Here is a 26,066-nt window from a genome sequence, read left to right on the forward strand (position 1 = left end):
AACTCTAGAGGGGAGGTGGGGGGAGGGGGGGAACAGGTGAGATTCCATTTACCATGAGGAGCAGAGTAATGTATAGAATTATTGAACCACTATACATCAGAAACTAATATAGCACTGTATGTTACCCATGCTGGAATTTGGATTTTTAATCAATTTTTTAAAAAACGGCTGGGACGCCTGGGTGGCTCAGTTGGTTAAGCGTCTGCCTTCGGCTCAGGTCATGATCCCAGGGTCCTGGGATCGAGTCCCACATCGGGCTCCCTGCTTATCAGGGACCTGCTTCTGCCTGCCTCTGCCCCTCCCCCCTACTTGTGCTCTCTTTCTCTCTCTCTTGACAAATAAAATCTTAAAAAAAAAAAAGAATTGGCTGCAAGAGCTGGATGTCTGTCAGCTCCTGCGAGGACATGAGGCTCTCCTGTTGTTAGGCGAGTCTTGTCATGGGTGCAAAAGTAGCACATTGGCAGTTTTTTCTTTTTTTTTAAGATTCCATTCATCCATTTGTCAGAGATAGAGAGAGAGAGAGCACAAGCAAGGGGAGCGGCAGGCAGAGGCAGAGGGAGAAGCAAGCTTCCCACTGAGCAGGGAGCCCGAAGCGGGGCTTGATCCCAGGACCCCAGGATCATGACCTGAGCCGAAGGCAGTCGCTTAACCGACTGATTGGCAGTTTTTTTTTTTCTTAAAGTTTTTTACCCTTAATTATGTTTTAAGTATTGGTATCCACTACAGCTGTTCTAGGTAATATGTAAGAATAATAAATTTCTTATTCACATTTGGTCTATTTCATGATGCTCTGCAAGGTCTGTTAGTCTTACCACCTCCGCAAGCCTGAGGACCCCTTAGGCTGTGACTACAAATATCACCAGATCGCAATGATGCTCCACCAATATTGTCCCAGGCTCCTCCCAGTTGTTAGGGTGACCCCCTGTGAAAGCCAGCACGTGGGGACAGGAGGCAGGACAGGGCAGGCAGGGTCCTGGGAACCAGATGCTGTGACGGCACACAGGAATCATGGGTCACTGTGCGTATCTCACTGTGAGAAACACTGGCCCCAAAGTCAAAGTCACAGTGGTCTTCCACATGTTTACTGTTTTATAATTTCATGATAAAAATAAAAAGCAACTGGAGAAGCTGCATCATCTTGAGCGCTCAGACTCCTACGGCTGTAGCCAGTGGTTCCCGCAGGCTCTGAGTCGGGCGTGAGAAATGTCATCCCCGAGCGGACCCGAGATGTCCAGTCTAACAGCGAGACGGCAAACAAATAGCAAAACTAACGAAGGAGTGGAGGAGTAACAAGAACGGGCCGAGAATGGGGAGCATTAAGTCAGGAAATGGCAGAAGTGTGCAAGGCTGCTGCTGAGCACGGCTCCCCTCCCCTCTCCTGTTGCCAGCCTGTTGTCACCTTGACCAAGTGCCCGAAGGTGGAGGAGAAGTTCCAGGGTCCTTTCCCGTGTTCAGCTCCGGTTCTGTTCCCCCTGACTCTCCTGTCTTCTCACCTCCTGGGGGCTCCCCTGCAGGCCGTCACTGCCCAGCCTGTCCTCGGAGCTCCGCCACTGAGCCTCATCAGCTCTGAACCAAGTGCCAGAGGCTTTCTGAAACTGCGTCACTGCAGAGTGGTGACATTAAAGTGTCACTTCTGTAACCCCTTCATCCCTCCCAGCACCTCGGAGCACAGGTGCAAGGCCGGGGCCTCCCCACGTCCCCCCATTTCCTCGGGCTCGTACCCTACCCATCTTGCCAAACAAGGCAACCCCGCCTCAACAGGGAGGTGCTCCTGAGATGCGGCCACCAGGGAGCGGCAAGGACGCAGGGGTAGGAAGGGGGCCTCTCCCCTCCCTGCAGCCTCTGTCCTGACACGCAGTGACACACACACATTCTGCTCCCACGCTTTATTGGGACAAAGGAGGGGGCGGGCAGACCAACACCACAGACCCACCCACCAGGGGGGTCCGGACTTGAGCACCCAGCACAGCTTGAGTACATAATAAATACAGGCAACGTGGGTGGCGCGTGGGTCGGGGGTTCCATACGCAGGAAGGACACTCGAGGCCCTTCCAGTCTCGGGATCCGAGGCGCACGCAGCACTGGCCCAGTCCACTCACAGAGGAAGGAGGCAGAGGGGAGCGGTTTCCACTGTGCAGATGGGAAGGGAGAGGTTTCCTTGTGCAGGGGGGGGAAGAGGAGAGAAATGGAGGGAAACTCCTTTTCACATTTCGAAGAAGAGCAGATTTCACCTTACAGATGGCACGAGAGGGAAAAAGGAAAGTTGGCTTCCCATTCGCAGACATGGCCGTGGGGAAGGGGAAGAGTCATTTTGCGGCGGGGCAGACACTTCTGCGGCCATCGGTGTGCACAGGTCCGTGGCCCCGGGGCCGTTCCATTCCCAGGGCGCAGGAGGGAGAACGGACGGGACAGGGGCTCGGCCTAGAGGACCAGAGAGGTGTAGCCCACGGGCACCAGCCCCTCCGCGCCATCCCGCCCACAGCGGAGCCAGTCCTCGTCCACGGTGGCGACCACTCGCAGCACCTCCCCGCGCCTGAAGCTGAGCTGGTCGGGTCCCGCCGCGGTGTGGTCACAGAGCGCGCGGACGGCCCTGCAGGGAGCCAGAGGGATGGGCCGGGATGAGCGAGGTGGGCACCCCGCTGTCCCCGGCGCGCCTTCCCCACCGCGTGGGGCCAGTGCTGACCGGGCTCCGGCAGAGGCGCGGGGCCTATCCGTCAACGTGTGGGTTCTACTGGGGCCCTGCCGAGCTCCAAAGCTGGCCGCCGCCGCTTATCTCACCCCACCCACGTCCTCTGGGCCTTCAAATCCGACCCATGCAAACTAAGCGACTTATCTGAACCCTCCCAGCCAGGCCTCCTCTGGGCCTCCTCGGGGGCAAACACACCACCTTCCCCCCAGGGGCTGCTGGCAGACCCTGCATCGCCCCCAAAACTCGTTTGCCCCCCGCATCCCCACCACTCCGTCCACCCTCCTCTTCACGTCCACTGCTGCCGCTCTCCTAGGGCGGCATCCTCACTCTCTGGACCACACCACGGGGTCTGGTCCCCTCTCCCCGCCCCATCCCTCCTGGCCTGCCTGCCCCAGGCCCCTTCTCCACCCTGAGATCAGAGATCCTTCTAAAACACAGGCCAGCATTTCATCCCCGGGCAGAAGACCCTTCGCGGGCTCCCAGGCCCTCCACCCTGAAGTCCGGTGCCTTAACTGACCTGCTGAGGCCTCCAGCAGTCCGTCACCACCACCAACATCCTCCCCCCAGACCCGAGCAGGGCACAGTTCCTCACCTGCCACACCCGGGCCTCGATGCCCCACCCGCCCCATCACCAGGCCTTCCCTGAACCCCCAGACCTGGCCTCCCTGCCCAGAGTAACCACCACACACTACGGTAACTGCGCATCTGCTCGCTGGAACCTTCTCTGGGCCACAAGCTCCCGGAGGGCACGGGCTCCGGGCGTTTGCCCTCCTGTTCCGTCCCGCAGTACCATACTGGGCACACAGTACTTGAAAAACACCGTCAAAGGAAGGAAAAGTCAAGAAACCTAATTCAGTGGACCGAGAGCAGCCAACTGAAGCCAGACTCCGAAGCAGACGCGGCCCCTGGTATCAAACCTGAGCAGGCCGCTCCGGGGGACCCCGCAGACACGGCCCGAGGCTTCCCGCTCCCTCCGGGACCTAACGGAGCGGGCTCACCGCCTCGTACAGGGAACAACACAGGCCCAGACACGAGCGCTTCACGCCAACGACAGGACGAGCGCTATCTGACCTCACAGCTCCCCGCCTTTCACGCCGCTACCCACCCCTGCCCCCCGTAAACTCGAAATGCGCCCCCCACCTGTGGGTCTGCACCACGCCGGCGACGGAGGCCTCAAGCTCCTCAGGAGGCGAGAGAGGCTCGGTAGGTGCCCCCCGCTTCACCAGAGCCAACACACTCACTGTCGGGGGCAGCCAGCTGGACGGTCTCCTGGGGAGAACACGGGGTCACAGAGGTCACCCGACCTCCAGGGAAGGACCCAAGGACCCAGGACTTTGGAGGCAGGAAGAGGCTGCAGGGCCTGATTCCAAAGAGGTCAGGAGTGGGTCACTGCTGAGGGCCCTTCAGGGTGATTAGGGAGGTGGCGACAGCGAACACCAAGAGGGGCGTAGGGAAGGTCACACCCAGGGACAGGAAGCAGCACCGTTTTTCTTTTTGTCAAGGGCCGGATAGGAAGTATTTCTGGCTTTGAGAACCAAGAAGCCGAAGGGGGCAAGTCACGCTCGCTCCCGCAGCAAAAGAACAAGCAAGGCCGCGGACCTCAGGCCTAAGCGATCCCTGCGAGGCCAAGCGGGGGTGACTGGGGCGCTGAGGAGGGGACCGGCTACCCCCGTACCTGGACTTGCCGGTTCCTCCGTCAGTTTCCGTGAGGCCCCCGGGCACTCCAAACAGCCTCCCCAGCCACACGCCTCGGCCCGGTGCGGCGTCCTCTGCGGGCACGGGCCTCTCCCGTGGGCCTCCAGCCGCCGTCCCAGGACCCCACGACCTCCACCGGGGAAGAGGGAAGCCCTCGGCGCCCCCGGAGGCGTAGACCCGGGAGGCCTGGGTCAGCTGCTCCCACCAGCTGCCTGGTGTGGGGGCGCCGGCGGGAGCCGAAGGGCCCGGAGGGGTCTCCCCGGAAGCCCCCCGAAGGCTCTGGGCCAGCCGCCCCCCCCAGTGCAGCACGGCGTGCACCGTCTGCCGCAGGGCGGGGGGCGAGCCCGGGGCCGAAGCGGCGGGGGGCGGTCCCAGGGGCAGGTGGTGGTGCTCAAAGAGCAGGTCCAGGTGGAAGGTGAGGACCGACAGCGGCTGCAGCAGGAGCAACAGCTCCGCGGACAGGGCCGGGCAGCCACCCCGGGCCAAGGACAGGAATCCCGTGGGCACGTACAGGAGGGACAGCAGGCCTGGGGACGAGCAGGCTGCCGTCAGCGCCCCCGCGCCCGCCCCCGCCCAGCCTCTGGCTCTGCTGGCCGCTGGGGGACGAAGCACTGACTGACAGCAAGTCGGGGGGCCCCGCGGCACCACGGTGTGGGGGTGCGCTAGCCCGGAGCCTCACCCAACGAGGCCCCAAGGATGAGGAGCGTTCCCGAGGGGGCAAGGGGAAGACGGCAGGAGGAGGCAGGAGGCCCTGGGGCAGGAGAGCCGGGGAGGCAGGGGAAGAAGGAAGAGGAGGACAAGCAGACTCTAGAGGTTTCGGGGAGGATCTGGGTCTTTCCTGCTGTGGGGCAATGGGACACGCTAAACGTGTGCGGCACAGAGTAACACAAGGGGACACGGGGATCGAGGTCACTCTGGCTTCGCTGGGACCAGCAGCAGAGACAGCGCGCCCCCTCCCTCCCTCCTAGGCTGGCAGCCCCCCGTGCCCTCCGGCGTCTGACCTGCATCCTCCTGGAGGCTGGAAAACCACAGCTCCAACTGCTTCGTGCTAGGGGAGAAAGGACAGCGCGGGCTCGGGAGGGCCAGGATGGGGGACGAGCTTCCAGGGGGACAAGGCCACCAGCACCGGGCTCCTCCCGCCCGTGACACCCGCGCGGGCCCCAGGCCGTGGGAGGGGCGCCAGGGGAGCGGCCACTCACTTGAGGAGGCCCAGGATGAAGGCGTGAAAGCGGCTGCGGCTGCTGCTCAGCGGGGCCAGGCGGCTGACCTGGCCGTACAGGGTCCCCAGCGCGCGGCTGCTGGCACCTGCGGACAGCGCGCTCTGAGCCCGGCCCAGGCCCGCCCGCGCCCCCGCCCGCGCCCCCGCCCGCGCCGCACCTGGCTTCACCGAGGCCTCCACCACGCTCCAGGGGCTGGTCCTGCGCTGCCCAGTGATGAGATCCTTCCGGAAGGGCTTCAGCCCGTCGGCCACCAGGGCGTGCAGGGCCGGACAGAGGGTGGTCAGCACCAGGTGCCCCACATCTGGGCTCAGCCGGCTATCCCCCAACTGGGCCTGGGGGCGACACAGCGGACATGTCCCAGGCGCCTGCGGCCGCCTCCCCGCCCACCGTTCGTGCGGCCCCAGGGCCTCCCCAGCGGCACCCTCACCTTCTGAACCAGGTTCCGGGCGGCCCCGAAGTGCGAGATGATCTTATCCACGGAGGCGCTCACGGCTATCAGGAGCCCTGCGAGGGGCGGGCACGGAGCGCGCGTCTGTGCGGCGCCCGTGCCCGCGCACACCCCAGGGCCCCGGGGCACCCAGGGCACCCAGGCTCCTGCAGGCCGCCCCGGAGCGAGGGCCCAACCAGCAGCAGCTGACCTGGTGGAAGTCGGGGTCAGGAGTCCGGGCGCCCTACCTTTCTTCTGCTCCTGCAGCTGGCCAGTCCCGCTCTGGGCCTCTGCCATCCACCGTCGCTGGGCCCCGGGCGCGCCGGCGAACGACCAGGAACTCCGGGCTGGGGTGAAGGAAGGACGCGGAAACGCTTACGAGGGTGACCCGAGGACGCCGGGCTGGCGCACAGGTCGCCCTAGGGCCCGCAGCGCCACGGGCCGGAAGCGAGCAGGGACAGGGCCCCGGCCTGCGTGGGGCGCCCGCACTCGCCGTCCCCTCCCCCTCTCGGGCCGTGCGGCGACCTCCGCCCCGTCTGCCCCGCCCGCTGGGCCCGTGGAGGGAGGGCAGCCCCGGGAGCACGTGGGGGGCCGGGACCAATGGACGGACAGACAGACAGACCGGCGGGAGTGGGAGGCGACACGGAGGGAGAGGCGACCCCGGGGTCGGGAGGCTGGGAGGCGCGGGCGTGGGCCCACCCGAGTCCGGCGCCCGCTTCTCCCCCACCCTCCCGAGCGAGGCGGGGGCCAGGCCCCCAGCGCCCCCCACGCCCCGGCACCGCGCAGGCCCCGGACCGTGCACTTGCTGGCACCCCCTCAGCCCGCGCCCCCCACGCCCGGGCCTCGAGGCCCAGGGCCCAGCCCCGCGGCGGGTGGCGGGGCCAGATGCCCCCCGCCGGCGGGCGGGGCCGCGCCGCCTCCCCGAGGACGCTGGGGGCGGAGGTCCGGCGCGGGGGGCGGGGCGACCCCCGCGGGCTAGCCCGGGGCCGTCTTACGTAGCCTGGGCGGAGGCGGCGGGCTCCTGGTCCGGCGGGGGGCCTTCGGCGGGCGCGGCGGCGGTGGCAGCGGGGGGGCGGGCACCTGGCGGGGCGGGGGGACCGCGGCGGGGAAGGTGCTGCTTCTGGGAAAGAGCGGGGACAGCAGCAGTGCCAGCTCGGGGCTGGCCAGGCAGGGCAGGGCCCCCCGAGCCGGGGGCGAGTGGGCGCCCACCGGGGACAGGCGGACGGGCAGCAGCTGCTTCTGCGGGGGCCTCGGCGCGCCCAGCTGCCGCAGCCCCGTGCGGGGCGGGCCGGCCGGACGCGCCGGGAGCGGGGTCCCCGCCGCGCCCGCGCCCTCCAGCAGGGGGCGCGCGGCGGCCGCGGACCGCGGGGCGGGGGGCGGGGGCGGCGGGGGGAGGCCGGCTGCAGCGGGGGCGAGGGCGGGGCGGCGGGGGCGGGGCGGCAGCCAGGCGGGGCGGGCGGAGAAAGAGGGAGCAGAGAGTTAGTGCCGTCGCCCGGCGGCCCCCCAGGGCCCCCTCCCGGAGCGCTCGCTGGCGGCGGGGGGGCGGGCGGCACAGACGGAGGGGACGGGGCGGGCAGGGGGCGGGGGTGGGGGGGGCGAGGCCGCAGCTCGGCCCCTCCCCGCCCTCCTCCCCCCCGCGGTTCCCCGCGGCCGCTTACCCGCACGGCCGGCCTGCGCGCCCGACTCCTCGGGCTCCCGGGCGGCGGCGGCCTCCTGGCCCGCCGCGGGGCTGCCCGCCCTGCCCTCCTCGGGCGGCCGCTCTGCGATGGGCTGCAGCCCCGGCCGGTTCTTCCTTCTCCGCGGCGGCACGGGCGGGGGCGGGGGCCGGGGCGGCACCAAGGCCCAGCCGGCCGGAGGGTCCCGGGGCGGCACCGGCGGGGGCGGGGCCCGGCTCCGGGAGCGGAGCTCCTTGAAGGTGGTGACTTCCCGGGGCGGTGCCGGGGAGCCGCCCAGCGAGCCGCTGGGGGGCAGCTCGCTGTCGGGCGAGAAGACGATGAGCCAGTCGCTGCGGTCTTTCTTGACCTGCGGCACCAGGGGCAGCCCCGGGCCCCGCTTGCGCTTCTGGGCCAGCTCGTGGAAGGACGTGATTGTCCGGTGGGACGCCGGCTCCTCGCTGACGTCACTCCGCCACCCCGCATCAGCTTTCCCCGCATCTGTTTTCGAGCTGCAATCAGTTATTCCTGTGCTGCTTTTCCAACTGGAGTCGAGTTTTCCAGGTTCCGTTTTCCAGCTAGAGTTGGTATTCCCACTGATTGTGCGGCCGGAGTTATTGTTCTCCGTGGTTTTCCAGCCCGCGTCAGTTGTCTCCCTGTCGATTTTCCAAATGGGGTTGATTTTCCAACTGGGCTCGGTTTTCCCAGCGTCGGCTTTCCCATCATCCGCCTCTGGGAGCTCGGAGGCAGGGAGGTCCTGCTCCCCACCGTCGTCCTCTTCCTCTAGCCCTGGGGAAGCGGGGTCCCGGCAGGTGGTCAGGGCGTTGCAGTTGGAGTCCAGGCCAGGGCCCGGTGGGGAGGATGCTCCGGAGCAGGAATCGGGCGAGCAACAGAAGCTGTCCGGAGAGCAGGCGCCAGGGCCTGCGGAAGCCAGTGGGGATCCCTGCTCCAGGGGGATGATGCTGGGCTGAGGGTGGACATCCTCGTCGCCAGGGAGGCCCCGCGAGTACACCGAGATGGGGGACTCATCGGGACTAAGATCGGAGCAGGAGCTGAGAGAAGAGGAGCAGCCCGGGTCCGAGGGAGAGGCGGCCCCCTCTTCCTCCTGTGCTAGGTCCTGCCGGTTTCCTAAGCCTGGCCCGTGCTCCTGGCAGCATCGGCAGGGCACAGCTGGGCTGTTGGAATTGGCGTCCACCAGGGCCCCGCTGCAGGGCCCCCGGCTCTCCTTGCCCCCGGTGTCCCCGGGGGGAGGGGATGTGCTCAAGGGCCCCTCCCGGAGCTCAGGGCGGCGGGACAGGTGCAGGCCCAGGGAGACATGCTGGAGGTGGATGTGGTTGAGGTTGCAGAGTAAAGCCCTCTGAGGGGACAGCATTGTGCAGGCGACGACAGGGCGGCCTCGAGAATCAGCAGGATCGGGCCTCTCACGCCCGCCTACCTGGCAACCGCAGCTGCAGACCTGGAAGACAGGGAGAGTGATACCCAGCCAGAGAGGACGCGGGCCGCCAGAAGGACACCGAGGTGACGGACAGCTGCAGCACGCATGAAAGGCGCCGGCCGCTTTGGACGATATTTAAATGAGACGCAAATGTCCATCGACTGACCCTTAATTTCCACTGCAGTGTTTGCAGGTGGAGCCAAAGGAGGCCCCCGGGATTGGGGCGGGGAGGGTCAGAGAATGCGGCTGCGCTCTGGATCTCCGTGGAGGTGCGGGGGCTTGAAAAAGGATGGGGCCTAGAATGGAGCCCCGGATCCTCTCTGCTGCAGTCTGGCCCTGCACCGCCCCCCCCTCCCCACTTCCCTCGCCTGCCCTTCGCTCCCAGAGGAAGGGGCCGAGGGAGGCCCCGCCCACATGCTCCGAAACGGGGTGGGGCGGGGGAGACGCGTCTGGCTGGCTCAATGCAGGAGAGGGGCGGGCGTGGGGGCAAAGACCGAGCATCCGTCAGCGAGTCAGGTCCGCGGAGCAGGTGGGCCAGCCGACCCCGGCCCGGACCCTGCGCTTGCCCGTTCTCTCCGCGCTTGTCTCCGTCACCCAGGCGCCACCCCACTCCTCCTCCGTGCAATTTTGCTGCTCCCCTCTCCCGCCCCACCTGGCGGGCCCCGAAGCGTCTATCCACACCCACGGCCGAGCCCCCCTCACCAGGGTCCTCCTGCAAGCGCCGCAGCTGGGCTCGTCCACGACTCCCAAGGTCCCCGCCGGACCGCGCCGACTGGAAGGGGGGCGCTAGGACAACCCGCCGGCGCTGCGCAGCCGCGCCCCTTCACGCATGGGCGGGGCGGGGCCCAGGCCCAGCCCCCACCGCTTGACGTCGTGCGTGTCACCACCCAGGCCGGCCCGCAGCTTTCGGTGCCGAGGGGTCCTGAAGGCAAGCCCCAGGTCCCGGCTTCCGCGGCCGCCCCCTACCCTGCCCGTTGCGGACGGCGCTGCGCCCCCGGCTAGCACAAGCAGGCACAGAACCACACGAAGCTTCGACAATTTATTGAGAGGCCCCCCTCCCCGCCCACGCAGTCTCCAGGTCACTTTTTCCTCTTGTAGATCTTGTGCGCCAGCGCCAGGAAGATGGCGGGGGGCAGGGGCGAGGCGCACTGCTCGATGAGGCCCATCAGGTGGCGGTAGCTGTCCTCCTCATACTGCGTGAACACGGCGGGCAGGTCCAGCTCCTCGTACAGCGCCTTCACCCGGGCCACCTTCTCCGCCTCCTTCTGCCCGTAATTCTCCTGCAGGGGGTGGGAGGCAGGGCAGTCGGCTCAGCCCCGCCCAGCACGCCCGACACCCGTACACTCCGGCCTCCAGCGGCGAGGGGCCTGGAGTGCCCGCGATCTGCAACTCCCCCCTCCCCGCCGCACTCGCTCCGAAACCGGCTCGGGCCTCAGTTTCCTCTGCCTGCCCCCACCGCCGCCCGGGCCGGCTAGCTCTCTGTGGGAAGCTGTCGTGCGCATCGGAGGATGTCGGGCGGCTTTCCTGGCCTCCACCCACTGGAGATCCCTGTGGCATGTGGCAGACAATGTCTGCTGATGCTGCCAAACGTCCCCACCCGGCTGACGTCCTTGCTCTGGCCCTTTCCTGGGAGCTCGGCGATCCGCGGCCTCGCGGGCACCTGAAGGAGCTGACGCTGTTCCGGAGAGGCCCGCTGCAGACACTGAACCACCAGCCAGCTGCATTTGTTGTCCTGGATGTCTGTGCCAATCTTGCCTGTCACACTGGGGTCCCCAAAGAGGTCGAGGTAATCGTCCTGGGCAGGGGGCAGAGGAGGACAAATGAAGAGACCCCAGGGCAGGGCCCTAGGGCAGTTGTGGCCTGCTCCCTGCCCGTGCCTTCCTACCTGAATCTGAAAGAACTCCCCCATCTCCAGCAGGATCTTCTTGGCATTGGCATGCTCCTTCTCCCCATCGATGCCCGCCTACAGTGAAAAGGGGATCTGTAAGCCAAACACCACGGGCACCTTCACTTTCCTTGCTGCATCTCCCAGGGCGCCCTGACGCAGCCCCCAAATCCTCTCCCCTCTCTGTTCAGACATCCCTGGCTTCCGGGCTCCAGGACATCTCGGTGGTCCGACCTCCAGCCCACCTCCTTCGGCGAGGCCCTCCGGTGTGAGCCAGCAGGGACGAAGTCAGCTCTGGAGGCTGGCACGTGCCCAGCCCCTGACTCACTCTTCCAGCGCCTTCTGCCTCCTCCAGCTTCTTCCCGATCAAAGGGGAACTTGGAGAAGCGAGGTCAGGGCGGGCAGGAAATCCCACCGCCTGCCTTTGGACCTGGTCTTCTTCCTCTCAGCGTGAACTTCCTCCCCACCTCCCATCCAGACCCAGATGGAGGACGGGCTGGCCACTCGCATATCCCTTCACAAAAATCCGAAGGAGGGAACTGCACCATTGTACAGCTGAGAAGACACCCTCAGACCTTAAGTAACTTGCCCAGGGTCACAGGCCACAGTGGGGGCAGCAGACTGTCCAAAGTTGTCTGCTTTGTGCCCTGTGTCCAAAAGCCCCATCGGTGGGCAACAAGGGGCAGGAGACTCACTCACCATGTACATGGCAGCCGCCACAGGAAGATAGAACGAGTAGAAAGCGGTCTTGTACTTGACAATAGATTTGTACCTGAGTAGGGGGAGAAGGTAAGGTCCTCAGAAGGGCAGTGCCCAACAGAGCCCTCCCTCACTGGCCAGACAGTTCCCCCGTCCCTCACCTCTTTTCAGTGAATCTGCCAAGATCCACATTGCCCTGGGGGGCTGTGATGAGGTCCAGGGTCTGTCCGATCTCGGTCTGATAGGAACTCTAAGGAGGAGGAAGATGGCCCATCAGCTGGGCTTTCTCTGGGGCCAGGAAACCCTGGAATCCAGGGCCCCACAGCCCACAGCACGGGCAGAGAGAAAGGCAGTGAGAGGTGGAGGGCCCGCATGCACGCAGACACAGCGCTTTCTCAGCCCTCCTTCCCGCCTCGAGGACACGGGGAAGCCCTCTCTGCCGCCGCCGTGCCCAGCACCTTGGCCCACTCTGCCCCTTCCAGGTGAACCTGGCTATCCCCCGGGCCGACGGCCCGCGGCGCACCTGCAGGAAAAGCTCAATCAGGCTCAGGTAATAGGGCTGCTCCCGACAGCAGAGCTTCAGCAGGCGGTAGATGCACGCTTCCAGAAGCAAAGCGTCATTGACGGCATCCAAACCTATGCCTGGCTGGCGGGGGCGCGGAGAAAAACAAGGCCTCGGTCTCGGCCACTCTGAACACCTCGGTACGTATGCTCTGTGCGCCAGCTCCCTGGGCCTGTCCCGTGCCCACCGCTACCTTCCCGCCCGCCGTACCTTCTGATACCAGCAGATCTGCCCCCGTCGGGTGAGGGACGAGTCCATGATGTCGTCGGACACCAGCAGGAAAGCCTGCAGCTAGGAGGAGAAGGCACAGTGGGATCAGACCCTTGGGCCCCCTTACTAGAGCTCCTTCAACCAGCAACAGAGCTGCTACTGTTGCTCATCACCGAGTGAGGACGGAAGTCAGGCCAGCTTCTGTTCTGTGCTGTGGGACTTTGGGAAACTGTGTAACCTCGCTGGTTCAGGCTTCCCAACGGTAACATGAAAGACTCCGCCAGATCTCAGCCGTCTGTCCCCTCACAAGCAGCCCTAGACAGTCCTGGTGTCAGGGAGGCGATGAAGCATTGCGTCCGCTACTCTTCTCCTGCCAAGAACCTCAGTGAATACTTGAGACTTTTCCCTGCAGTGTGACTTTCCGGGACTTCTGCAATAAAAGGAGGCTGTTCCTGTGTCGCCCTGAGGCGCTCCGCTCACACACGCCGTGCCCAGGACAGAGCCCCACCTCGGAGCTCGTTTAGGGGTGCAGCGCTAATAGGACAGAACTGCAGTCTGACTCGGTCCCGCTCAGCCACGGGTCTTAAACACGCAACCACACCAGCGTCAGCCACGGGCCTCTCTTCTAGGTGCTAGCCCACCTCAGAGTCCCCGAATGGGCCGGTTTTCCCAGCAGACTGCCAGGACATTTGCCCCCCTGGCATTCCCAGAGCCGAGCACAGCACCAGCCCCAGAGCGGGTGTGTCCTAAATGCCTGTTTAATGAATGTGAGACGCTGTCATGTATCCCGTGAGACTTCCTGCATTCAGGCTACACCTTCCGAGCCTTTAAAAACAGCTTTTCAGGACGTGGTTTTAAATCTTCACTCCGTCCTGATCTGTGTGTGTGGGCTAGCGGGTCTGCCTTGCTTGGAGCACCCGACGCTGCCCATCGGCTCTGGCGTGCACAGTGCGGAAGGGACTGCGGCGGTCACTGCTCTTGTTCCCAGTGAATCCTTGGGGAAGGAGGCACCCATCTGCATCTTTACCTCTGACCACACGCTGGGGCAGGGTCTGGGCTTTCCACACCGGAGGCATGTGTTTTATTATTAGAGTGTTCACCTGGTTCCACTAAGCCAGTGGTCCACTGTCTCTCCCACCCGGTTTCAACCTGCACCACTCAACCAAGACGGTCTCCGAAGAGCATCATTCCTGGTGTCCCTCAATCTCCTCTGCCCCACAGCAGTGGTTCTTAACCCAAATGCACTTTCTATTTATTAGGGGAACTTAAAAAAAAAGAATACCAGTGTCAGAGTCTCACCCCAGATCAATTAAATGAGAAATCTATCCACAGTATTAGTCAATTACGATAGAGGGACTATTCTAAAGATTAAAGATTGAAGAACCACCAAATACGGTACATTATTCTTGATTGGATCCTAGATGTTTAAAAACAAAACAAGGGCGCCTGGGTGGCTCAGTCGGTTAAGCGTCTGCCTTCAGCTCAGGTCATGGTCCCAGGGTCCTGGGATCGAGCCCCGCATCGGGCTCCCTGCTCAGCGGGAAGCCTACTTCTCCCTCCCCCTCTGCCTGCCACTCCCCCCGTGCTTGTGCTGTCTCTCTGTCAAATAAATAAAATCTTTAAAAAACAAAACAAAACAAAGCCAACTTAGAACAGACATTTTGGGGAGAATTAGGAATATTTAAATCTGTAATATACATTAGATAATATTACTGGTGCTATGGTCTGAATGTGTCCCCCCAAATGTTGAAATCCTAACCATCAAAGACGATGGTATGAGGAGGTGGGGCCTCCAGGGCCCTCCTGACGGACGCTCTGGAGCTGCCTGGCCCCTTGCACCACCAGGGGCTGTGCAGGAAGGTGCTGCTGAGCCAGAAGAGACCCCCCCGCCCCCCCCCAGCCATGCTGGGACCTCGATCTTCGACTTCCAGCTTCCAGAAGTCTACGAAATAAATTTCTGTTCTTTATAAGCTACGCGCTGTGTGCTATTTTGTTGTAGCAGCCCAAGTGAGCCAAGACAGACGGGACAATGGCACTGTGCTCACGCAGGCGAATGGCCTTGTTCCTAGGAGGTAAACGCTGAAACAGATAAGAGGTTGAAGGACAAGAGGCAGGAGGAGAAAGACAAAAGCAGAAACTGTAACCAAAGTCACCCAAGTGAAAACAATGGCGGACACAGCTCAAAAGGCATCTTAGGGAAATGTCAGCATTGCTGCCGTGTTTAAAAATCCCCGAGCACTCCCCGGTGAGCCTACGGGGCGGCTAGAAGTCAGGACACTTCACTCGACCAGGTGACCCGGCCTGGCCCCGTAGCTCTGATCCTCTGCTCTGCCGGGATCCTCCTGGCCTCCCTGCCCTGCCTGGCGTCTGTGCATATGGGCTCCTCGGTCCCCCAGGGCCCTGTCCCCCAGTGATGCCACTGTCCCTTTACCTCCTTGGAGGCAAATCCCTCTTCCCAAGCCCCGTCTCACTTACAAGCTCCAGACTGGAATTTCCAACACCCACAGGCCAGACACTTCCACCTGCACTGCCCGGGCCGAGAAGGCAGCGTGGCTGACCCCGAGCACGTCACACCCTCCCTTGAGGCAGCTGCCCCTTTCCACAGGCCAGGTCCTAAGTGCCTTCCCTTCTGAGCTCACTGCCACCATCCTCGGGGCCTGGCTCCCCTCCTAGAATCCAGTCTCCTTGTCACTAATGAAGCTTTTAGGCTAGGCCAGGAAACCATACCCCTTTAAGGGGCAAATGAGCTGGGTATGGGAGACAAGGACACATGGGGACTGGAGCAAAGCAGAGAGACAGAGCCACACAGGAGCGCCCGTGCCCCATCCTGCGGAAGGGGCTACGATTCAACATCAGCCAGTTGATGCTGCGTGGGACCCTGGGCGCAGATCTAGCAATTTCCCAAGTGATGCTAGAAACCTGGGTTTTTATGTGACACCTCTTCTTTCTTAAATTTAGGGCACTTCATTTTCTTTTTTTTTTTTTTAAGATTTTATTTATTTATTTATTTGACAGAGAGAGACACAGCGAGAGAGGGAACACAAGCAGGGGGAGTGGGACAGGGAGAAGCAGGCTTCCCGTGGAGCAGGGAGCCCGATGCGGGGCTCGATCCCAGGACCCTGGGATCATGACCTGAGCTGAAGGCAGCTGCTTAACGACTGAGCCACCCAGGCACCCCTAGGGCACTTCATTTTCAAAAACTATCGGTGGGCTGCAAGTTTTCAATCTCTGCTTTAGAACAATCCTCTGGAAGAACTATGTCACTCTGATAGTTACCCTCTGCTCAGAGGAAAGAACTGACTCCTTTATGCCCAGTCCCAAGGCCCTGGTCCACAGCTTAGTTTATAGACTACATACATACCTACTGGCAAAGAGGTTCCCTACATTTGTTAACCCTTAGAGTAAATCACTGTCTAAACTTGACTACTAATGCACAGAAACACAGGGAGAAATTCGTTTCAAGCTCATCCCTCCCCTTCCCCCCAGGACACCCCCACTCTAGGAAAACCTCTGCTTCTCCTGCCTTTCCCTTGTCCGTCTTACCAGTTCCACACACCAGCCCACAGTCAGGGCCCGCCGGAGACTATTGGCATCCTGCTTCCTTGGCTCTACCAGCTCCTGAAATGCTACCAGCACAGTCAAACCCCGCTGGTACTTGCCTCCAATCGCATTGTACTCCAAGACCTGGGGGCAAGGGAAGACGGGAAAGGCACCAGGTTCCGCAGAGCACCTACTCTAAAGATTTTTCCCTGCCCTCTCCCACTTCCAACCCGGACTGGATTTTAACCTCCTCAGGCCCCACTCCTCCTCCTGGAACCTCTGGAATTGCGACTCTTGGCTTCTTCCCCCAAATCCTGGAGCACCACTGGAAGAGTCCCCCCACCCCTAGGCTCTCTCTGCATGGTCTTCCTCAGTACATTTTTTTCTTTTAAGTAGGCTCCATGCCCAACATGGGGCTTGAACTCATGACCCTGAGATCGAGAGTCGCACACTCTACTGACTGAGCCAGCCAGGCGCCTCAATCCTCAGTAAATTTAAAGCCTCCATACTGCACATTAAAATCTGCTCCCAAGCCCAGAATAGGCTTGAACCCAGGGAAAACTTTGTACATGCCATGGGAATGGCTGACACGTTCAGGTCTCTCCCTCCCAGGTTCCAGCCTCATCCCCACCTCTCCTAGACTTCCCAGCTACCTCCTCCTACCCACAGTGCAAACCATCTGCAAATGAAAAGCCTTGCTCACTGCATGAAAGACAAGGTCCCCAAAGTTGGCCAGAAGAGAGCTCAGGAGGGGACCTGGTGGTATCTCTTCCTGCTGGGAGCTCTCCTTTTGCCTTCTGCCGCCCTGCTGTCCACCAGCTCGAATGCACTGGGAAAACCTCCCTTTTAATCTCCACCCCCGTATAGGCAAACCTTTTCCTTGGTTCTCCTCAGACAAATGAGACAGTATTTATAAAAAGAATTACTAGATACCCCAAAATAATAAAAAAAAAATTAAGCAACTCAAATATCCCAGCCAAATTTCCTGCCCTGGAGCAGAGATTTCTTTTCTTTTTCTTTTTTCTTTTTTTGATTTATTTATTTATTTTAGTGGGGAGGGGCAGAGGGAGAGGGAGACAAAGTCTTAAGCAGAGCCCATCACGGGGCTTGATCTCATGACCCAAGAGTTCACGACCTGAGCCGAAACCAAGAGTCGGAAGCTTAACCGACTGATCCACCCAGGTGCCTCTAGAGGAGAGTTTCTGATGATGCCCAGCTTCCCCTGAAGCTCCTCAGGCTGCTTCCTCCCAGCTCCCTGACAAAGTAGCTCTTAAGGACTTCTGGAGACCTAATTCCCTTTCTCAACAAAATCAAAGACTTAGCAGGTTTTAGGCCTTCACCCCCAGGGGCATAGAAAGCAGTCCATGCGGCTTGCCTGAACCATGAGGCAGGACTGATGGGCTGAGTAATTATCCCTGCTCAGGCCCTGCTCCCTCCAGAGGAGACCCAGAGTCACTCAGGTAAAAGCCTGCCCCTCCTCCCACCCCAGTGTCAAAGGTCCCCCAAACGCCACAGATGGATCCCACACATATAGAGAATGAACTTCAGATTCAGTCTCTGAAGTCACCAATCCTTCACCTCCTTGAGCCGGGCAATGGCGTCTCCCGTCTCCGGGTGGCCCACGCCATCCTCGGTCAGCACCTTGACAATCTGGGAGAAATGCTGGATGAAATCCTGCTTTGCTTGGGCATAAGGGTCCAATTTCTGGTCTCCATTCATTCTGAGGGAGGAGTAAAGTGCTCTGAGGAGAGGAAAGCCAAGTCAGAAACCTGAGCAGCTGCTCCCCTCCCCAAGGCCCCTCACCCCCACCACACTCACCGAGGCTCCTCTGTCCACGCTTGGCACCAGCAGCGGGCACTGTGCCAGGCCCCCAGGACTGGGCACCCGTGCACCAGGGAGGGCCGCTGTAGGGGACCCAGCCACCTCTCCCGGGGCGCCCAGCAGGGGGCCGGCAGCAAGAAGACCCCCACAGATCTCAGCCAGCGGGACAGGGGCATCACGGGGGTGGCATAGGGAGGGGGCACCGAGCACTCCCTGCAGGGGCAAGCACCAAAGGCAGATGCACGGTGGCGGCTCCCCAGGTCACCCCCACCACCCTTTTACCTCTGGGCCCAGAATGCACCGGTCTCTTCTGAGCTGAGCCTGAGGGCATTTCCAGAAAGAAGGAAATGCAAAGAACACAAAGTACGGCTGGCTGACTGAAGTCAACGGGTCGCACCTAACACCGTGCGCACTTACAGTAACTCAGGGCCACCCAACTTCATCCCCTCTACCGTCAGCTCCTGCAGGGAGCCTCTGGAATCACTACTCTCTTGGCTTCTTCCCCCAAGTCCTGGAGCACAGCTGGGAAAGTCCTGACTGAAGTAGCTGAGGACCAGGGCCTGGCAGGACCCAAAGCGCCCTGCTTTACGGAGGGCCAACTGCGGCCCCAAGCGGTAGGAGGATCGTGGGCAGGGCCGGCGCCATATCTAGAACCCAGGTCTGCCCTGGGAGGCGGGGGAAGGGCTGTGCGGGCTCGGGGCTATCCCAAGAGGAGGAGAAGTGCGCCGGAACCCGGGGCACCACGGACACGGCGTCCCGGGCTCGGGGACTGCGCGGGCCGAGCCTCACAGGCAGCGCGGGGACCGCACCGCCAGCCTCGGAGCCACACGGGGCGGCCGGGGAGGCTGCGGGCTCACACAGCCGGAAGACCCGCCGCTCGGGCACACCGGGCCCCAGTGCGGGGCGGGGGGGCGCTGCTGGGCCCCGCAGTACTACCACGGAAGTGAGGCTGAGGCTCCCATCGCGGCCCCAGTCCCAGCCGGAGACCTCTCTCACCTGCTCCTGGATCCCGGCTCTAGGTCCAGTCTTAGCCGGGAACTCCTGAAAGCCGCTCCGCTCGGCGCGCGGCCCTCTGGGTCCGGTAGTTCCCGAGCTCCCTTCCCTCCAGACAGAAAGGCCTCATCGGACTACAATTCCCGGCGTGCCGCGGGAGGGACAGGACGACGCGGTCTAGCGCGAGTCGGCTGGGCGGAGGTGAGCCGCGCTGATTGGCTGCCTCCCCTCGTGTGAGCATGGGGCCCTGTGCCGGACAACCAATGGAAGGGCTGCGCCCAGGGCCGAGCCTGGGCTGACGACGGAGGCGGGAGGAAGGCTCCTACTCTGGCTCCAGCTGCCGCCTTTACTACACACGTTAATTATCGGTACCTCCCTGGGCAGTTGGGTGGCGTATAAAATTCCAGCAGGACCGGCTTTGCCATTTATGGGTTCTCAAACGTAGGCAGACCATTTAATTTCCCTGACCCTCCGTTAACTGTCTTTCCTCGTCTGTTCCAGGAGAATAACTCCCTGAGGGGCGCCTGGGTGGCTCAGCTGGTTAGGCGACTGCCTTCGGCTCAGGTCATGATCCTGGAGTCCCTGGATCGAGTCCCGCATCGGGCTCCCTGCTCGGCGGGGAGTCTGCTTCTCCCTCTGACCCTTCCCCCTCTCATGTGCTCGCTCTCTCTCATTCTCTCTCTCTCAAATAAATAAAAAATCTTAAAACTTCAAAAAAAAAAAAAAGAGAGAGAATAACTCCCTGAGACAAGTACACAAAGTGCTTTAAGGGCTCAAGAAATAAGAGCGAGAGCAGAAACTAGAAGCCTCACTCTTACACACGGCTTACCAGCGCACCGGGGCTTGACTCAGTTGGCGCTCTCTCCACCAACCCTCCCAAATCCCTGTTCCTCCACCCACTGAAAGTAGCTTGAAACTCCAAAGAACCTAGGTCATACATAGGAACAAAAATCACTGTGCAAGGATTCACTTTCACCACTGCTATTCAACATTGTACTGGAAGCTGTAGTCAGAGCTATTAGACAAGAAAAAGAAATAAAAAACAGCCAAGTTAAAAAAGCAGTAAAAATATATGTATTTCAGAGATGACATGATCCTAAATATGGAACATCCACAAGAAAGCTACTGGAGCTAATAAACTCAGCAAAGGTGCAGAGTATAAAAACAATATGCAAAAATCAGTTGTGGGGCGCCTGGGTGGCTCAGTGTTTGAGCGTCTGCCTTGGGCTCAGGTCATGATCCCAGGGTCCTGGGATCGAGCCCCGCATCGGGCTCCCTGTTTGGCGGGAAGCCTGCTTCTCCCTCTCCCCCTACTTGTGTTTCCTCTCTCACTCTCTCTCGGTCAAAATATAAATAAATAAAATCTTTAAAACAAAACAAAACAAAACAAAAGTCAGTTGTGCTTCTGCACACCTGCAATGAACAATCTCAAAAAGGAAATGAAGAAAGCAATTAAATTTACAGTAGCATCTAAAATAATGAAATACCTAAGAATAAAATACAACTAACTTGTACATTGAAAACCATAAAACATTGCTGAAAAAAATTAAAGAAGACCTAAATAAATGGAAAACAGCCCGTGTTCCTGAATAGAAAGACTTAATATTGTTAAGATGTCACCCAAAGCAATCTACAGATTCAACACAATCCCTATCAAAATTCCAACAGATTTTTTTGCAGCTATGGAAAAACCAATCTGCAAATGCATATGGAATTACAAGGGACCCTAGATGACTAAAATAATCTTGATAAAGAACAACATTGAAAGACACACTTCCCGAGACACCTGGGTGGCTCAGGCGGTTAAGCATCCGCCTTCGGCTCAGGTCATGATCCCAGGGTCCTGCGATGGAGTCCCATGTCTGGCTCCTTGCTCACCGGGGAGCCTGTTTCTCCCTCTGCCTGCTACTCCCCCTGCTTGTGCTCTCTCTCTCACAAATAAATAAATAAAATCTTAAAAAAAAAAAGAAAAAGGGCACCTGGGTGGCTCAGATGGTTAAGCATCTGCCTTTGGCTCAGGTCATGATCTCAGGGTCCTGGGATCGAGTTCCACATCAGGCTCCCTGCTCCTTGGGAGCCTGCTTCTCCCTCTGCCTCTCTCTCTCTCTCTCTCTCTCTGTCTCTAATGAATAAATAAATAAATAATCTTAAAAAAAAAAAAAGAAAAGACTCACACTTCCCAATTTCAAAATTTACTACACGGCTGTGATAGTCAAAACAGTGTGGTATTGGCATAAGGACAGACATATTGACCAATGAAACAGAATTGAGAGTCCAGAAATAAACTCATATATCTGTGACAAATAGGTTTTTTACAAAGGTACCAAGTCCACCAAATGGGGAAAGGACAGTCTCTTCAACAAATGGCACTAAGTAAACTCAGGTGTCTTTCCTCATGCAAAAGAATGGAATTGGACCCCTACCTCACACCATATTCAAAAACTAACTCAAAATAGATTAAAACCTAAATATAAAAGCTAAAACCATAGAAAATCTTAGAAGAAAATATAGGGATAAGCCTTCATACCTTGTATTTAATGATGGATATATTTTTTAAGATTTTTTATTTTTAGGGGCACCTGGGTGGCTCAGTTGGTTGAGTGTCTGCCTTCAGCTTGGGTCATGATCCCAGGTCCTGGGATCGAGTCCAACGTCCTGCTCCTTGCTCAGCAGGGAGCCTGCTTCTCCCTCTCACACTCACCCTGCTTGTACTCTCCACCCTGCCCCCCGCAAATAAATAAATAAAATCTTTCAAAAAAAGATTTTCTTTTTTTTTTTTAAAGATTTTATTTATTTGACAGAGAGAGACATAGTAAGAGAGGGAACACAAGCAGGGGGAGTGGAAGAGGGAGAAGCAGGCCTCCTGCGGAGCAGGGAGCCCGATGCGGGGCTCAATCCCAGGACCGTGGGATCATGACCTGAGCCGAAGGCAGACGCTTAACGACTGAGCCACCCAGGCGCCCCACCTTACACTTCTTCATATGGCTACAGTAGAAACAAATAGATGTTTAAAAACTGAAAATAGTAAGTGTTGGTGAGGATATGGAGAAACGGGAACCTCCTGACATTGCTGCTGGGAATGTAAAATGGCGCGCCTGCCGTGGAAAACATTCCTCCAAATGTAAAACGTAGAATCGCCATATGACCGAGCAACCCTGCTCCTAGGTACATACCCCAAAGCACTAAAACCAGATGCCCACACAAAATACTTGTAGCTGAGGTTCACTGTAGCGTTATTCACAACAGCCAAAAGGTGGAAACAACCCAAGTGTCCATCCACAGAAGAACGGATAAACAAAATATTGTATAAACTTAAATTGGGATATTTTTCAGCCCTAAAATTAGGAAGGAAATTCTGACACACGCTACCACGTGGGTGAACCTTGAAGACAAGACGTTAAGTGAATTCAGGCAGACACAAGAGAACAAATACTGTGTGACATGAGGTCCCTAGAGGAGGCAAATTCATAGAGGCCAAAGTTGAATGGTGGGTGCCAGGGTCTGGGGAGGCAGGAATGGGGAGTATTTAATGGGTATAGAGTTTCAGTTTGAGAAGATTTTAAAAGTTCTAGAAATTGGGGCGCCTGGGTGGCTCAGTTGGTTAAGCAACTGCCTTCGGCTCAGGTCATGATCCTGGGGTCCTGGGATCGAGTCCCACATCAGGCTCCCTGCTCAGCAGGGAGTCTGCTTCTCCCTCTGACCCTCCTCCCTCTCATGCTCTCTGTCTCTCATTCTCTCACAAATAAATAAAAAATCTTATAAAAAAAAAGTTCTAGAAATCAATGGTGGTGATGGTTGCACGGCAACATGAATACACGTACTGCTGCTCAGAGTGGTTAAAGGTACACGTAAAAGTGGCTAAAATGGCCAATTTTATGTTACGCATATTTTACCACAATTAAAAAAAAAATGAAAATCACGTGCTTCCCTGGAGAACTAGAGGGAGGTCCAGAAAATGTCATTACACACAGTAAATGACAACCCAGGTCACACCCAGCCACACCCAGAATCTACTTCTTCGGCCCGGCCCGTAAGCCTGCACCTCTCCCCTCTGAGGAGCCTGTGGATTCTTCCCCCAGACCCACCTCTTCCTTCCCTGGCCCACTCTCCACCAAGGCCGTCCTGGGTTGTGGCTCCCCGCCTCCCCGCCAGGTGACTGCGCTGGGGGCCGGGCAGGGGTTAAAGGATGTGGATACAGATGAGAGATGGGCAGAGGAGTGGCGGGAAGCCCAAAGCACTCGGGAAAGAAATGACACTTTGAGGAAGGAGGAGGATGCTGACATGGTGTGTGGAGGCTGGGGGAAGGCGCTTCAGGAAGGAGCACAGCTACTGGATAATGGGTGTAAGGCGGAGTGAGAACTCTAGGAGGAGAGCTTCTAGCAGATCTACTATCCACCTGGCTTGTCCCAGGTGGTCCAGTGGGAGTCGGGTACAGCTGCCAGCTAGCTCACCCGCAGGGGGAAGAGCAGCTGAAACCAGCTGGGAAGGGGGGCTGCTTCTAGGCTGGGTCCTGCCAGCTCCTCACCCAGCTGACATGGAACTCCCCTGCCTTAAACGCTTCCCCAGGTTCAAGCCTTGGCCCCACCCTGACCAGCTGGGCGAACTTCAGCAAGCCGCATGACCTCTCTGAGCGGGCTCCGAAGCTGCAGATTGAGGACACCACCATATTTTAGGTGACCTCGGTGTTCTTTTAATGAATCAAAGTATAAATGTGCACCCTATCTAATTTATAGAGCTGAGTCAAGGGTCAAAAGTAGCAAAGTCGGGGAAAAGTTTTGTTGTTGTTTTTTTTAAGATTTTACTTATTTATTTGACAGAGAGAAAGACAGCCAGAGAGGGAACACAAGCAGGGGGAGTGGGAGAGGGAGAAGCAGGCTTCCCGCGGAGCAGGGAGCCTGATGAGGGGCTCGATCCCAGGACCCCGGGATCATGACCTGAGCCGAAGGCAGACGCTCAACGACTGAGCCACCCAGGCGCCCCTGGTTACATTTTCAACCATCTTTATTTGTTCTTTTATAAACAGAGCCCCGGATCCCATGCTCATTCCCCCTTGTAAGTCCTTCCTGCTATCTAACCTCTTTCTGTTCCACTGAGAGTCTGAGGGAAGGGATGGAGTTTAGTGGCCACAGCTCAGCCTCTGCAACCACACTGAGTCTGAATCCTAGCTCCGCTGCTGACAAGATTTTTAGCCCCAAAGTGTATCAGGCAGGGCTCCGTCAGGAAACGAGGGCTCTCTGAAATCAGATAAATTGAAGAATGTTTCATAACAGGATTATATCCGAGGGTGTGCACAGGACGCTGCTAAACTGCAAGAGATACAGCATTAGCCCAGATCTAGTCACAGTGTAGCGGCGGGCTTAGTACCACCTGTAGGGGCCCAGGGGATGGGGAGAGAATGGGTCCTGGAATCTGGAGAGGGTCCCCGGCAGGAGCTGTGACCTCCAGCAACCTTGCAGGAAGAAGGGGAGGGAAAATGCCCAGGCTTCCTCTCCTACTGGTGCCCCTTTCCAGGGGCCAAGCCCGACAGAAGCCACGGGCGCGGCCTTTAGCCTCCCAGCCCCAGACAGAGCGGACAAGGGCAGAGAAAGGACCTGGAGGGGCAGAAGGTGCCCACCCCACCCTGCTAGCCTCGGCCCCTCACTGTCAAGCAGGCTCTCAATCCCACCTTCCTTCTCGGTTGTCATGGTGACAAAGAAGCTGTACGTGAGATGTTGAACACTGTCCCGGCACGCCCTAAGTCCTACTGTCCGCCTATTGATTTCAATGATTGATTGGCATCTTGAACGTAGCCTGTCTAAATCGGAAACCTTGCACGTTTCCCTGCAAACCTGTTCCTTCCCTAGTCTCAGGAAATGGCACTGCCATCTAGCTGCTCAGGCCAGACCTGTCAGTGCCCTCCTTCGGGGGATGGGAGCCTCCCTCCCCTGCTCCCCGCACCTGCCCCTGCACCCTGTGTGCTCTTCTCCAGAGACACCTCAGATCTGTCTCCCTCTCGCCATCTCTGCCGCTGCCGTTAGTCCGTCGCCTCCCCCCTGGATCACCCCTAAAACCGCTAGCCTCGCGGCTACTCTGTGACCTCTACCCGCCAGTCAGAAGGGTCCAGAGCATGTGCTGGGTCGCGTCACTCTGCTGGGTCAACCTGGGGCCCTCCAAGTCCCTGCTTCCATCTCCAGTCTCACAGCGAGCCTGCCCCTGTGCACCAGGCACCCGCCCCCTCCTGCCCGCACAGTGCCTCTCCCCTCCGGGCACCCCGACTCACAACAGCCTTCTCTCTCTGTAGCACTAGGCCTTTTCCTTCCTCAGAGACTCCACGGGTATTATTTCTAACCCCACAGAAAACTCCTTGCTTCAAACTGTCCCCACTAGTTCCTTCTTGTCCTTCCAATCTCAGCTTAAATATGATCACACTTCAAAGAGGCCTTACCAAACCACCTCATCTAAAATACATGTCTCTCTCTTCTCCCCGTTGACTCTGCTGTTCTGCACCCTGATCAATTCCTTAACAGCACTTACAAAGTTTGTGCTTGTCGGGGCGCCTGGGTGGCTCAGTCAGTTCAGCATCCAACTCTTGATTTCGGCTCAGGTCATGGTCTCAGGGTTGTGAGTTCGAGCCCTACTTCTGGCTCCATGCTCAGCAGGGAGCCTGCTTGAGATTCTCTCTTTCCCTCTGCCCCTCCCCTCCCTACACATTTAAAAAAAGAAAACCTTTAATAAAACACAAAGTTTATGGTTGTATATTCATTTTTTTGCTTGTTTTATTTATTTTTTGTTTATTTTTTATTTTTATTTGTCATCTCTATTCCAACTTGGGGCTTGAACTCAGGATCCTGAGATCAAGAGTCACACGCTCTTCCAACTGAGCCAGCCAGGCGTCTCTTGGTGCTTGTTTATTGTCTGTGTCCCCATGCTGTAAATCCCATAGAAGGGCAAAGGCCCTATCTGTTTTGCTCACCATTGTATCCTCGGGACCTGGCACTGAGTAGGTGTTCAATAAATATTGGCCAATGAGCAAATGGTGGCCAGTGTTATGGTAACAGCGATGCTGTCAGAGCCCTTCCAGAGAATCCCACCATATTTTCACAGTGCTCCCCATCCCCTTCCTTCAGGCTCCGGTTCCTGCCATAAACCCCCTCCTTCCTAGATTCATCAGGGCTAACTCCAGTAAAGTACAAAGGACAAGGGGCCATATCACCAAAATCTCTATTCAGGTTGATGACAGCATGAATGAATTGGAAACT

At 58.9% G+C, this 26,066-nt stretch overlaps 2 protein-coding genes and 1 non-coding gene across 7 annotated transcripts; all 3 read right to left on the reverse strand.

Annotated features, from left to right (window-relative positions):
• Nucleotides 1–1,871: 1,871 nt before the first annotated feature.
• Nucleotides 1,872–9,956, reverse strand: RUSC1 (RUN and SH3 domain containing 1). 3 transcript variants are annotated; one of them, XM_078078565.1, is made up of 11 exons: nucleotides 9,821–9,956; nucleotides 7,690–9,139; nucleotides 7,027–7,431; nucleotides 6,280–6,378; nucleotides 6,032–6,108; nucleotides 5,762–5,936; nucleotides 5,584–5,689; nucleotides 5,386–5,432; nucleotides 4,365–4,911; nucleotides 3,830–3,958; nucleotides 1,872–2,590 (listed from the first exon to the last, which is right to left on the reverse strand). In XM_078078565.1, the coding sequence occupies exons 2-11, from the start codon at nucleotides 9,053–9,055 to the stop codon at nucleotides 2,422–2,424; spliced, it is 3,120 nt and encodes a 1,039-aa protein (XP_077934691.1). In that variant the 5' UTR covers nucleotides 9,056–9,139; nucleotides 9,821–9,956; the 3' UTR covers nucleotides 1,872–2,421. The 3 variants fall into 3 exon arrangements, with proteins under 3 accessions (XP_077934691.1, XP_077934692.1, XP_077934693.1); XM_078078566.1 differs by having other exon boundaries at nucleotides 7,690–9,240; nucleotides 9,821–9,923; XM_078078567.1 differs by lacking the exon at nucleotides 7,027–7,431.
• Nucleotides 9,957–10,144: 188 nt separating this feature from the next.
• Nucleotides 10,145–18,988, reverse strand: FDPS (farnesyl diphosphate synthase). Of its 3 annotated transcripts, XM_078078568.1 has the most exons (11): nucleotides 18,832–18,928; nucleotides 17,833–18,048; nucleotides 17,593–17,755; nucleotides 16,018–16,158; nucleotides 12,475–12,555; nucleotides 12,226–12,348; nucleotides 11,864–11,952; nucleotides 11,703–11,775; nucleotides 11,004–11,081; nucleotides 10,779–10,913; nucleotides 10,145–10,398 (listed from the first exon to the last, which is right to left on the reverse strand). In XM_078078568.1, the coding sequence occupies exons 2-11, from the start codon at nucleotides 18,009–18,011 to the stop codon at nucleotides 10,198–10,200; spliced, it is 1,263 nt and encodes a 420-aa protein (XP_077934694.1). In that variant the 5' UTR covers nucleotides 18,012–18,048; nucleotides 18,832–18,928; the 3' UTR covers nucleotides 10,145–10,197. The 3 variants fall into 3 exon arrangements, with proteins under 3 accessions (XP_077934694.1, XP_035980291.1, XP_077934695.1); XM_036124398.2 differs by lacking the exon at nucleotides 17,833–18,048 and having other exon boundaries at nucleotides 18,832–18,988; XM_078078569.1 differs by lacking the exon at nucleotides 17,833–18,048 and having other exon boundaries at nucleotides 17,593–17,734; nucleotides 18,832–18,972.
• TRNAE-CUC (transfer RNA glutamic acid (anticodon CUC)) lies at nucleotides 16,417–16,489 on the reverse strand. Its single transcript has one exon. It is a non-coding gene; the product is annotated as a tRNA-Glu (tRNA).
• Nucleotides 18,989–26,066: the final 7,078 nt, after the last annotated feature.

This window comes from Halichoerus grypus, chromosome 7 (assembly GCF_964656455.1).
Source record: "Halichoerus grypus chromosome 7, mHalGry1.hap1.1, whole genome shotgun sequence".
In the NCBI taxonomy this organism is placed as follows: Eukaryota; Metazoa; Chordata; class Mammalia; order Carnivora; family Phocidae; genus Halichoerus; species Halichoerus grypus.

Bases quoted from the DNA above. Each gene is read 5' to 3' on its own strand.
- RUSC1 (XM_078078565.1), bottom strand. From the start codon at position 9,055: ATGCTGTCCCCTCAGAGGGCTTTACTCTGCAACCTCAACCACATCCAC. The intron at 7,432-7,689 runs GTAAGCGGCCGC...CCCCCGCTGCAG, and splicing joins CGCGCAGGCCGGCCGTGCGG to CCGGCCTCCCCCCGCCGCCC. The intron at 6,379-7,026 runs GTAAGACGGCCC...CCTTCACCCCAG, and splicing joins GCCGCCTCCGCCCAGGCTAC to CCCGGAGTTCCTGGTCGTTC.
- FDPS (XM_078078568.1), bottom strand. From the start codon at position 18,011: ATGCCCCTGTCCCGCTGGCTGAGATCTGTGGGGGTCTTCTTGCTGCCG. The intron at 17,756-17,832 runs GTGAGTGTGGTG...TCCTCTCCTCAG, and splicing joins GCGTGGACAGAGGAGCCTCG to AGCACTTTACTCCTCCCTCA. The intron at 12,556-16,017 runs GTAAGACGGACA...TTCTCCTCCTAG, and splicing joins TGGGCTGGTGTGTGGAACTG to CTGCAGGCTTTCCTGCTGGT.